Source organism: Falco biarmicus, chromosome 4, assembly GCF_023638135.1.
Source record: "Falco biarmicus isolate bFalBia1 chromosome 4, bFalBia1.pri, whole genome shotgun sequence".
NCBI classification, from domain to species: domain Eukaryota; kingdom Metazoa; phylum Chordata; class Aves; order Falconiformes; family Falconidae; genus Falco; species Falco biarmicus.
This window is the reverse complement of record NC_079291.1, coordinates 86,385,471-86,396,993: the sequence shown is the minus strand read 5'-3', so window position 1 is coordinate 86,396,993 and position 11,523 is coordinate 86,385,471. Positions and strand designations below refer to the sequence as shown.

At 53.6% G+C, this 11,523-nt stretch overlaps 1 protein-coding gene across 11 annotated transcripts; it reads left to right on the top strand.

Moving 5' to 3' along the window:
* The first annotated feature begins 2 nt into the window (after positions 1-2).
* Positions 3-11,133, top strand: LOC130148950 (hydroxyacylglutathione hydrolase, mitochondrial). Of its 11 annotated transcripts, none has more exons than XM_056338107.1 (9): positions 3-122; positions 3,624-3,805; positions 4,260-4,324; positions 5,196-5,313; positions 6,374-6,482; positions 7,440-7,543; positions 8,006-8,107; positions 8,543-8,622; positions 9,144-11,133. In XM_056338107.1, the coding sequence occupies exons 2-9, from the start codon at positions 3,701-3,703 to the stop codon at positions 9,241-9,243; spliced, it is 783 nt and encodes a 260-aa protein (XP_056194082.1). In that variant the 5' UTR covers positions 3-122; positions 3,624-3,700; the 3' UTR covers positions 9,244-11,133. The 11 variants fall into 11 exon arrangements, with proteins under 11 accessions (XP_056194082.1, XP_056194083.1, XP_056194090.1 ...); XM_056338108.1 differs by having other exon boundaries at positions 86-223; XM_056338115.1 differs by lacking the exon at positions 3-122 and adding an exon at positions 602-892.
* The last annotated feature ends 390 nt before the right edge of the window (positions 11,134-11,523 follow it).

The following is an 11,523-nucleotide window of genomic DNA, read 5'->3' as shown; positions in this document are numbered from 1 at the left end:
GCCGGGCGGGAGGGGAGGGGGCCGGGCGGGCGCAGCGCCGCCCCCGCCGCACGCCGTGCCGGGCCGGGCCGCGCCGGCCGCTGCCCGCCTCCCCGGGGCCGGCCGCAGGGCGGGGAGCGGAGGTAACCGGGCCGGGGCAGCGGGCGGGGCGCGCCCACCATGCTCGGCGGGGGCTGGCGGGGCCTCGGTGCGGCCCTGGTAGCTGGGGCCTTGTGCCGAGCCGGTACGTGGGGCGGGCGGCGGGGTGCGCCCGGTGGGGCCCGCGGGGCTGGGCCGCGTCCCCGGGCAGCGCGGGGGCTGTCCCCCTTGCAGCGGGCCCGGGGGCTGGGCAGCGACACCGCAGCCGGTGCCGAACCGGGGGGGCCGGGCGATGCCCCGCACCGTGCGGCTGGGACCGGGGAGGGGGCCCGGCGCCGGGGTCCGCCGGCGGGCAGCGGCTCTGACGGGGGTTTTCTCTCCGCGTCTCCCAGCTGCGCCCCGGTGTTGCCGCTGCCTGGCAGCCCGGGCCGGCCGGTGCCTGCGCGGCTGGAGCTGGCGCTGCCGGGGGGTGACCCGCCGGCGGTCCCGCAGCGCTCTGGCGGTGGCCTGGCGCTTCGGCTGCGTCTGGCGGGCGGCAGGTTGCACTGGCAGTGTAAATAGAACCAACCTATGAACCAAAACTGTCGAAGCTCTGCGTTTGCGTTTCGGGCCTAAATTCTGAAAGCATCTCCTTGAACCAGAGCTTGGGCTGCAGCTTCCCAGCGGCTCCGGGGAGCCTTGCTAGGGGCCTGCTGTATTGCTCCACTTCCAAGAGCTGGCCTTAATAAGTGAGACCCATCGGAGCTAACCCCCAGGCTTGGAAACCCTGATGCCACCGTGGGAGAGAGGAATCCAGCCGCTCCCGGGGTGCGGGGTGGGTGCTGCACCTTCCAGCAGGCTGTGCTGGGTGGGTGGGTGGGTGCAGCGTGTGCCGGGAGGGGCGAGTCCGAGTGGGAGCTGCCCTGGCTTCTGGAGCGGCTCGCTGGGTGTTGTGTAGAGCTGCACACTTGCTGGGTATCCAAAAAATATCTGTGGGCAGAGTATGTGAAAAGGGAGCGTGGTGGTTCTTCTTCTGAGGCAGCGCAGGGATGTTCATCTGGGTGTGGGCGTGCAGCTGTTTTTGAGTGACAGCCATTTTTGAAATAGGAATTTTCCACTCTTTTCTCTAATAAAGAGAGTAAACCAAAACGCTATGGAGAAAATGTACGAAGCACCCCTTTTCTGAGGCACCCTACTTCTTTGCACTGTGCTGCCGCCTGCTTGCTTTTGGTCTCCGGCATGTATGCATTGATGTGATAACATTAACGCTTCCCATCTGCAAACCCTTTCCTCTTGGTGGCTCAAGCTGCACTACCGAACTGTTCCAGAAAGCTGGGGTGTGGGATTCAAAGGCTGCGGGCGTTCTGCTGTCCCCAGTCCTCCCTGCTTCAGGCATGAAGTCAGGAGGAATGTGTTACAAAACTGAGCGAAAATGAAGGCATTGGGTATTAATTTTGGAGCAGACCTGCACGTGTTACAGCGATCCTGAAACGACCTGCGTTAGTCTGGGCTAGGGCAGGGGTTACGTCTCGCTGGGGGAGCTTGCTTGGGTAGAGCAGGGTCTGAGAATGGGCCCTTCTGGTGGGAGCAGCACGGGGTGCGCAGGGAGCGCCCCAGCTCCGCTCGGGCGGGCAGGCTGGGAAGGTGCAGCTCAGCTGCAGGTGGGAGCTCAGAATTAGTTTCATACTCTGTGGATGTTTTCTCATTCCTTTGTTTAAATTACAGTTTAGAAAACATTTCCTTATGTGGCGTAGCTTGTTTGTTTGTTTTTGCAAGAATTGTGAATTAAACTTGCAAAGAGATTTTGGGATCATGGCCAAGGTTAGAAACGGCTCATAGGAAGAAAACATTTTAAATATGTAAATAATTCCTTTGACTTGAAGTTAAGGTTGTGGAGTTTTGTTGGGTTTGGTATTTTCTTCCCCGCCCCCAGCTGGTGTCTAGCACGCAAACAAACGCGCAGCATATATAGGTCTTGTGACTGAGAGCATCCAAACTTCATGTTAGGGAGCAGTTAAATTTATTTTTTTTTCCCGTCAAAGAATGGTAAGTGTTGGTTTGTTGTTTGGGGTTTTTTTTTTATTCTTTTTTTTTTGAAAGGACTCTTCTGCTCCAGTGGAACATTCAGCAGGTATGGATGCTTTTCTCAATACTATGCCCTTTCGCTGTCAAATACCCAAACGGTGCATGGCTACACTGTCATTCCTTGGGATTTTCTTTGCAGCACTGTGTTTAATTTTATTACCATCTCGCCTCCTTACCTCATAAGCAAGCGAGCTGGTGGAAGTAGGAGGGAAGAAGTTCTAGGCAGGACAGTTGTACCAGAGGTGCCTGACTGCCTCGGCTGCCCTGGGCCGGGCACCTGTCAAGAGCTGGGAGCTCGGTTTTGCAGCCCTGTTGGCCCCGTGGCTCTGTGGTGCTGCAGGGGGGCAGTCTGTGTCTGCTCTGCGGGGCCTCTGCTCCCCAAAGCAGGCTCTTATCGGGGATGGGCAGGACTGAGCTGTTTTGGGAGAGTGGGGCCGGTTGATTAGGAGCGTGGTGACCCCTCCCTTTGGCACCCAGCGTTGTGTTGCGAGCCTGAGGGAGAGACTCAGTAGCACAACATGGAACAGTGGCTGAGCCAGCACAATTCAGACCAGCACCGTCGCCTTCAGTGGTGTGCACGGACCTTGGGCTTTGAGATAACTGATGTCTGAGTTGCAGAGACCGATGCCTCTGTCCCTGTATGCGTATGAACCCAGGCCTGAGTTGCAGGGATGCAGCAATGGCAGACCTTGTCCTCTTTCTTTCCCTTCCTTTTTTTGTAGCAGAGCCTCTAAGGGCTTGGTTGTTTCTTTAAGAACTGGGTATCTGTGAGTTGAACAGTGGACCCCAGGTTATTCGCATCTGCCCTTAAATTTGTTTCTTGGGTCTGATTAAACATTTAACTAAGAGCAAATAGGGAAGCGCTGCTGTTGCATCAAGATAGCCCATGAGCAAAAAACCTGCCTGCAGTGCGTGCCTGGTGCCAGGCCAGGAGGGGAGCCTTGCCTGCCATGCCAAGAGCCTGTCTGCTCTCCCTGTGCTGTGCAGGATGTTATTTCCCTGCGTAGTGAACCAGGTATTTCTGTTGTAGCAGCACGTGTATTTCTGTATTTCTCCTTTCCACCCCACCCCCCATGCTTTTTTGTCTTTTGGCTGTAACATGGCCTTTTGTGGTTGGTTGTTTTTTGGGTTTTTTTGCAAAGTCACTGTCCCAGGCTGACCTTTGTCCTGTTGTTCCCTCTCCATTCTGTTTTCCTGCCTTTTGAAATCTCTTCAGTCGAGGTAGAGTGCTTTCCCTGCATGAGCACAGCTCTGGGAGCAAAGCGTCCCGTCCTTTGGTGCAGCTGTGGGGCACCAGGTGACACAGCCAGGCACTAAGGGTTTGTCTTGTGGTGGCCTCTCTCCTTTTCCTCGGAAGGAGGCAGGTTGGGCTGTCCATACCTTTCCTTCTCTGGGGCTGTGAGCTGGGGCACGTGCTGTGCTCGGTCCCACTTGTTCCCTCCCTGGGCTAACCTGAGATTTGACTATTCTGGGGTCCCCAGGTCCAGCGCAGCTACGAGCTGTCTTCCTGCACACGGAGCACGAGCGGAGGAAGTCGAAGACGGTCACACAAGCCAACATGAAGGTGGAATTACTCCCAGCCCTCACAGACAACTACATGTACCTGCTCATTGATGAAGAAACGAAGGAGGCTGCAATAGTTGATCCCGTGCAGCCCCAGAAGGTAACGCTGTCTGCTGCCCTTGGGGGCAGGGTGCTCACCGCTGTGGGTCTGGGACGTTCTTCCAGGTTGCCACATCCATGGGAGCGTTAGTCACACGCTGACTCAGGCGTGGGGGAAGGTAGGAAATGCTGGCCATGCATAGGTGCGGCCAGGGCTTCAAAGGCAGTCTGCTTCTGGGCTTAGGCAGCTTGTTGCTGACCTGATTTTGAGTTTTGTCCATTGTTTGATGTAGTGCAGAAAAGAGGGAAAGGGACCGAGGGCCTAGTCATGGCCAGATGGATCAGAGACCTCATACCCTGATCTGTAACTACGACCTGGAGAGGGACGAGCTCTCTGCAGAAGTGCTGGTGTGCCGCTCTCAGACCTTGCAGCAGTTGTGTCCAGGTTATACTGGGCACCAGGTGTGCTGTTAAATCATTTCTTTTGAGTTGTCGTGCTCTTGCTGTGCCTGCAGGTTTTGGATGCAGTCAAAAAGCATGGTGTGAAGCTGACCACCGTCCTGACCACACATCATCACTGGTAACTATCTGCTGTAGTAGGATCCCTTTTCCCTCTGCATAAACAGAAGCTGTCAAGAACTGTTCATTTTCTGGGTCAGGTTGGTCTTCTCTGAGCAGGAGCTCAGGTGTGAGGAGCAGGATCAGAGCTCAGGAAGCATTCCCTTGGCTCCCTGTGGCCAGATGCATTGTCTAGACTGCAAGCTCTGTGTGTCGGTGCCTTTAACCTTTAAAATGCTGACTTACTCCAGGTGGCCAGTGATATGTGTGTGCAGGTAGCTGTGGAGTGTGGCAGGGAGCACACTCACACTGAGGTGCTAGGACATGTCTGTAAGGCATGCTGCTCACGGTCAGCACTTTTGGGAGGATTACCTGTGTTGCGGATTAACCCTGCCAGGCACGTAAAGGTGAATGTTTTGCTTTAGCAGCTGTGCAGTGCTGAACCTGAGTAACCCCTCCTTTGCATCGCAGTGGAGCCACCTCCACAGCTGGGAAGCCAGCCCTGATCTGGCAGGACCAGCACCACCAGTGAACGCTGTTTGGACCTCTGTATGCCTGCTCCATGGTGTCTTACGGGACACTGGATTATACGTACCCTAGTTATTCCAGTTGCTTCTTGCCCTAGTTACTGGAGAGTTGACTGTGAGCCCCTAAGGCTCCTGTTTCCCAACTAGGTATGAACTTGCAGGGGTTTGTTTCCCTCCCTCACAGCCCTAGTTACTGGAAAAATGATCTCCACTTACGTTGATGTGACATATCCTTTGCTGTGAGGACAGTGTTAGATACTGTGAGAATAACTGATTAGGAATGATCACCTGGGGGTTACTGTTGCAATGTAAGTAACAATAACTTTGTCCTCCACCCTGCACAAATCCATTTTTCTGACCTTCCAGGGACCATGCTGGAGGAAATGAGAAGCTCGTAAAGATGGAGACGGGGTTGCGTGTGTATGGGGGAGACAGCAGAGTAGGAGCACTGACGCAGAAAGTGTCTCACCTTACATCGCTCAAGGTAAAGAGAGTGAGCTGCAGGACTCGGCTGGGGGCATCTCCTGAGTGCGTCACAGCTTTAGGGCTGGACTTGAGTTAACTTTGAGTTAACTTGAGTTAACATTGTCGTCACAGCTCTTTTACCTTGTAACATCTCTTGGATGTAGTTGGTACTTAAGTACAGCTTTTGCCTTTTTCCTGCCCTGTGAACCGTGACTCCTCTGTCTTGTTTTGGCCAGTGATACCTCCTCACTGATGAGAACATTGGCGTGGCTCAGGCACCTGCATTGCCAGGGGTGTGCTGGGTGTCCGTGTGCTCCTTGACGGCTGTCTTAACTGGTGTGAAAGGACAGGGCTTGTGCTCTGCTTGGAGCGTGGTTAGCGCTGAGCGAGTGGAAGTGGTCCTCTCTGAACAACGGCAGGAGTACAGGGGGAAGAGCAGTGCTAGCTGCCTGCATTACTTTTCTGGTGCTAAAGCAGCGAACCTTGTTGGAACCTAGCTGTTTGTGTACTGACGAGCTGTCAGATGACATAAACTGCTATGAAATGTGCAGGCTGGCGTGAACATCGCTGCTAGTCTTGCCATGCACCTTTGCGGGGGGCAGCAGCAAAGAGGGGAGCATGAAATACACGGGAAGGTGTGCGTGTTAGGGCTGTGGGGGAAACATCCCCTTGGCCTCATGAATGTGCTTAATCCTTCCCTTTTTGTGAGTGTCATCCAGTTCCCTTCAGCTTCATATTTGTTTGGAGCTTTTTACACTTGGTTGACTGTAAGATTTTGTGTTGCTCTGGATCTGTTTGCTCTTGCTGCCAACCAGACGCTGAGTCACTCTGCATGCGAGTGATAGAATCTGGCATTTCTCTTTGCCACAACGCCTGCTAGGAGGAAACAGCTCCCTTCCAAGTCCCTGCTGTAAAACTCTTGCTGGACTCTCCCAGGAGCAGAGCCGATGTTTACTGGCCAGCTATGTGAGAACGTGCCTGTAGGACCACTAGACCATTGTAATAGTTGCAATTCTTTTCTAACCATACAAATGCCAGCCAACAGTAGCTTAAGCTCTAGTCTTCTGCCTTCTTCTCAGGTGGGATCTCTTAATGTGAAATGCCTCTGTACGCCGTGTCACACTTCTGGACACATCTGTTATTATGTGACTAAGCCAAATAGCTCCGAGCCACCTGCTGTTTTTACAGGTGAGGAGTTGGGAGGTTGCATTGCTGGCAGTCTGTGTTGCAAAGAAATAAGCTACCCCTCTGCCTGTGTGCTCCTGACTCTGGATGTGCATTCATCCCTTGCTGCCCGTGCAGCTGGTTAACATCTACATCTTGCCCCCTTACCAAGTGCTAGCAAGTAGTAATTGTAGATGAAACTGGTGAAACCCCTCTGGGTTTGTAAACCTTTGCTGGACACCCTGCAAGCAACATCAAGAGCGAGCCCTGGCTGAGTCCTCCATCTAGCATTTTCTTCCTTGAAACAAGAGCCGTTGGTTTACTCTCGCGGGCCAAGCTGTGGCTGATTCTAAAACCTGTTGTTTTTCCATATATCTGTACTCATGTCCGTAACAAAACTGAGAGAAGAGGAAGTAGGGGAGTAAGAAAGGGCTGGTGGTCCGTCTGTGGCAGCCAGGTTCTGGATCCTGTTTTGGAGAGTAGGGTTTCCCCTTCCCTCAGTCTGCACCCAGTCTCCCCAGACTGCCACCTCATCCCTCTCCTGACGGGCATTCTCCAGAGCCTGCACCAGCTGCTGCATGGAAGAAGTAACAGCTTAAGCAAGACTTTAGGGCGCACTGGGGAGAAAATGCAGAGGTGACTCATCTTTGTTCAGCTTCATAGCAAAGAGAACGAGTGTTCCTTTTCCATTCTAGAAAGGATGAGAGGGGCCGGCAGACTACCCACAGGTAGGGAGGCGCTAGCACGGTTTGCCTGGCACGACTGTGGGGTTTCCTACATTAGAAGCTGCATTTGCCACGTGGGTTTATGTAGCGCTGAGCCTGTGTGTGGGGCAGCAGTGTAGCCTGGCTCTCCCCGTGCCTTCTGCCAAGCAGCGCTGAGGACAGCAGTGGCAGGACTGAGCCCTCAGGGACTGTGTGCTCACGCTTTGGTGTGAGGAGCCTTGTCTGGTCCTGATGCCATGTCACACCGCCCTTGCAGGTGACACGCTGTTTGTGGCTGGTTGTGGGAAATTCTTCGAGGGAACCCCGGAGGAAATGTACAGAGCGCTGATTGAGATTTTGGGCAGCTTGGACCCCAAAACGGTATGAGCCTTTCCTTTTGTGCTAGAAAGTTAACTGGCCAGGAACTGCTGTAGACATCAAAGAAACTAATAATATTGTTGTTCAAAGAGAGAATTTCTCATGTGTTGAAGGAATGAACGCTTACATCAGGAATTGTCTTTGATGCTGAATAGCTGGAGTCCTCTGGGAAGGAAATACCTACCTAAAATACGTTTGTGCTTTGTGGGGAAAGAGCAGGGGTTGCTTATTAAAGCAAAGGCTAGCGAGCTGGGGCGCCTGGGCTCTTTCATCAGGCTTGTCAGTTAATTGGCAGAAGGTACTGGCTGATAACTCCTGGCACTTCTGTGCATGTACAGTGGAGTGTCGTGTGTTCTGGAGGGCTGACTCTCATTTCTGCTGTACCATGACATTGGTGATGGTACATGGCACTCACCTTTGTACCCTCAGAGTTACCCAGTGTTTGCTCTTCCTTTCTCTTCCTAGAGAGTTTACTGCGGTCACGAATACACAATCAACAATCTCAAGTTTGCTCGACACGTTGAACCCAATAATGTCGCTATCCAGGAAAAGCTTGCGTGGGCCAAGGTGAGCTGGTTCATCCTTTCCCTACACTTGATGCTTTCATGGAGGTAGAGGAGAGTCCGTGTTGGGGAGACAGAGAGGCTGAGGGAAGGGAGTTAAGAGCCCGGTGCTGCAGTATGTGGTGTGGCCAGGGCAGCGATGCGCTGGGCAACAGGGTTTGTTTGTGTCCCAAGCGGACGGTTGGCTGGCTGGTGGTGGGGTGACCCTCCCTGGAAGCCTGTTGGTATAATGACAGGCTGATGTCCACATCTGTCTGGGAGGGTCCGCTCTGTTCCCGGTCTCTCTGTGCGTCCTTCAGTGCTTGTCTGTCCGGTGGCCCTGGCCTGAGGAGCAGCTCAGGCAGGCAGCTGCAGCACTGCACCTGCACGGCTCATACACGGGCCGTTTCTTGTTCACCACCACATTCTTCCTGAAGCAGGAATCTCTCCTGTGTTACAGGCAAAGTATGACAGTGGTGAGCCAACCATACCCTCCACCATTGCAGAAGAGTTTACGTACAACCCCTTCATGCGAGTGAGGTATGGAGGAGGTGTGGGTATGGGTCCTTCTGTTTGGAGGGGGGATGTGGGGAGGAGCAGGTCTCCAGAGAAAGAGCTGGAAGTGGATATTGCTCTCCTGCCTCACGTGTTCCTGTTCTGATGCCCTCAAGACCCTCCTCAAAATGTACTTGCTGTCCTGGCAGAGGCTTGCTGCTGTGGCGTGTGAAGGGTTGTGGTGAGCATCTCTGCTGCCGTGAAGTCCCTGACTCAGGAGATGGAACAAGCTTCATTCTGTAATTATGTTCCTTCATCAAGCTGAGTTTGGCAGACAGGCGCGGCAAAAGATGCTGTTCAAGGCATGAGAGTGTTTGCAATTTCCTCCTGCCAATGAGCATTTAAACCAAGGCAGCGGATAAGCCTGTGCCAAACCCCTGAGTCTTTGATCTTTAAGTGCAACATTTCCCCTTGATGCAGGCGAAACATGATAGTTGCAGCTTCATACCCGAGATTTTTATCTTGCAGTCTGTGCATTTGCTGTCCCTGGTGTTCCCTCCTGGCAGGGAGAAGACAGTCCAGCAGCATGCTGGGGAGACCGACCCCATCCGAACAATGGGGGCCATCAGAAAAGAGAAGGATAACTTCCGAGTCCCGAAGGACTGAGCACTCTGCCTGGATCACTTTAATGTCAATTTAAGTGTAATTTAGAGCATTCAGATGTTTTAGGAGTTGAACCCTCTGTTGTGGTTGAGACAGTCATATTTAGGTTTTTATTTTGTTTTAATTAAGAAAAAAAAAGCACTTTGCCCTTGTTGAGATGTTCTACAGCATATTTATATTATGATGAAGAATATTTATCCTTCTATTGCTGGCTCTCAAACTGTCACGTGTGTCACATGGAGATCACTTTACAAGTGTTGATATGTGGCTCAGAGCCTGGGGTGGGGAAGGGTCAAACCTTGAGGTCTAGGAAAAAGCTCCTGTTATTTTTGTAGGAGCCCGATGTGAATACAGACAGCGGGACTGGGGCCCGAGATGTCTTCGTTTAACAGAGACAAAATGCAGTAACTGCGCTGCCAGCTGAAGATTTGAACTTTTCTTTCATGCTGCTACTTAAATGCTTCTGAGTCTGTTGCTTCTGGCTCCGCTAAAAGCAGTTCACCGTGACAGACCTGCTCTGCCACCGCCACTCCGGGGCTTGGTTCGTGACATACGCAGGGGGTCTGGCTCGGGGCGGCACGCGGGGGCTGTCCAGCTTCCCTCTTGATGTTCCCCGTCATGGACTGCAGGAACCGTTCCAGGCAGCACGCTGGCTTCGAGATTGCACTGTTGCTTCTACCCTTTACTCTTAACCTCAGCCTGTTTGCATGTACCTGCTTACTGCTCTTAAGTGTCATCTGTATGTGACTTGTATTAGTACTGCACAAATGAAGAAGGGATTTGTCTGCTGGCTTGAAATCCCGAGAAAAAACATAGTGTCTAACTGCGTATCTAACAGCTGAGCAGCGGCGAGGCTCCACCAACAGATTCCTCGCTGCCGATAGCCAGAACTGCTTTGTACCTTGCTGTGAGTAACGCGGTGATGGAGCGTTTGGTGGCGGGACGCTGCTCCCCGGTGAGCGGGCGGCTGCGCTGGCCTGTGCCAGGAGGCTCCAGCCTGAGGGCCTGGCTGAGGTGGGTGCTGCGGGGGCCGCCCCCCTCCCCGCAGCCGCTGCCTGGTCCAGCCGCTCCGCTGGGAAGGCCGCTGGGGTGATGTAAATGGTGAGGGTGCCTGTGCATTGCCAATTAAACAGGGCTTAGACCCCAGACCTGCTGAGAGCCCACAGTAGCGAGGCACGTTCCTTTTTCTTGGTTGGTCTGTGGGGCTAAAATCCATCTCTGCTCTCAGAGCGGTGCTGTGTGACCGCAGGCTGTGGCTGCCTTGGAAGCTGCAGGGAGGGAACTTCCCCTTGGGCTCCTTTTCTGACGGGGAATAGTGTGTCGAAGTGGGTGAATGGGGTAAACTTTGAGGGAAAATAAACCCGGAGTTTCAGCGAGTGGGTCACCCGGCTCCTGCCCTTCGTGTTCTGCAGCTCCGTGTCTGTAAACGAGAGCTGTGAGCAGAGTGGGGTGGGAGCCAGCCTTGCGGGCTTGGCAGCTGCGTCTGTAGTGCATCTTCCTCCTAATTATATTTCCTTCCTTCTCTGTTGGTCTTGGCTTCATATTGCAGATCTGCTTGTGTACAAGGGACTTTCAAACAAATGCTTTGCAGCTGAAACTATCAAGAGAGTCAAACGATTTTGGTTGCAGGTTCCCCTCTCCCCAATGTGTCGGTAAGGCCACGCCGGAGTTCGTAACTGCTGGTGTCACCACCCTTCCAGCTGCAGGAGTGGGATTTGGTGTAGCGCCGTTTCTTTATTTGTTATTAAAAATGTACATTTTATGTAGTTCGGAAGGAAAAGTGGTACCCAAAACTATTAGCTCCTTGACTTGGGACGCTGTGCTGCTACAACGGAGCGTGACTGTACTGATGGCTGTTTGCAAACAAGCAAATAAATAGCAGCTGTAAACAGAGCGTTGGTGGGATGGCCTGGGAGGGGCTCTTTATCTCACAATTTTTTTCTTTTTTTTTTTTTTTTGTACTAGCGATTGAGGTCAACCCACTGGAAGTACCTTTCTGCCTCATCCTGGGGGGGAGGAGATGGTGGCGCTTTGGGATCTCTGGGGGTTGATTTAAGGTCTTGTTGCAACTGTTTGCGGGAGGATTTGTGCTTGTCCTTGGGGGCCCACGGGCGGCCCTGCCCCACGCTCGGGCACCCCTGGGGCTGTGGGGGGTGGGGGTGGGCCGGGCCCTGCTCGGGACCCCAGTGACCTCCCACCGAACGGCACCGGTGCCGGGACTTGTCCATGCACCGCCGCGTGTCCGGGGGCTCCAGCGCCGGTGGGGGCGACACCCCCAGCGCC

Excerpts from the sequence above, each read along its gene's own strand:
- LOC130148950 (XM_056338108.1), top strand. The coding sequence starts at position 160 with ATGCTCGGCGGGGGCTGGCGGGGCCTCGGTGCGGCCCTGGTAGCTGGG. Across the intron at positions 3,806-4,259 it reads ATCCCGTGCAGCCCCAGAAG|GTTTTGGATGCAGTCAAAAA; the intron begins GTAACGCTGTCT and ends CTGTGCCTGCAG. Across the intron at positions 6,483-7,439 it reads GCCACCTGCTGTTTTTACAG|GTGACACGCTGTTTGTGGCT; the intron begins GTGAGGAGTTGG and ends CCGCCCTTGCAG.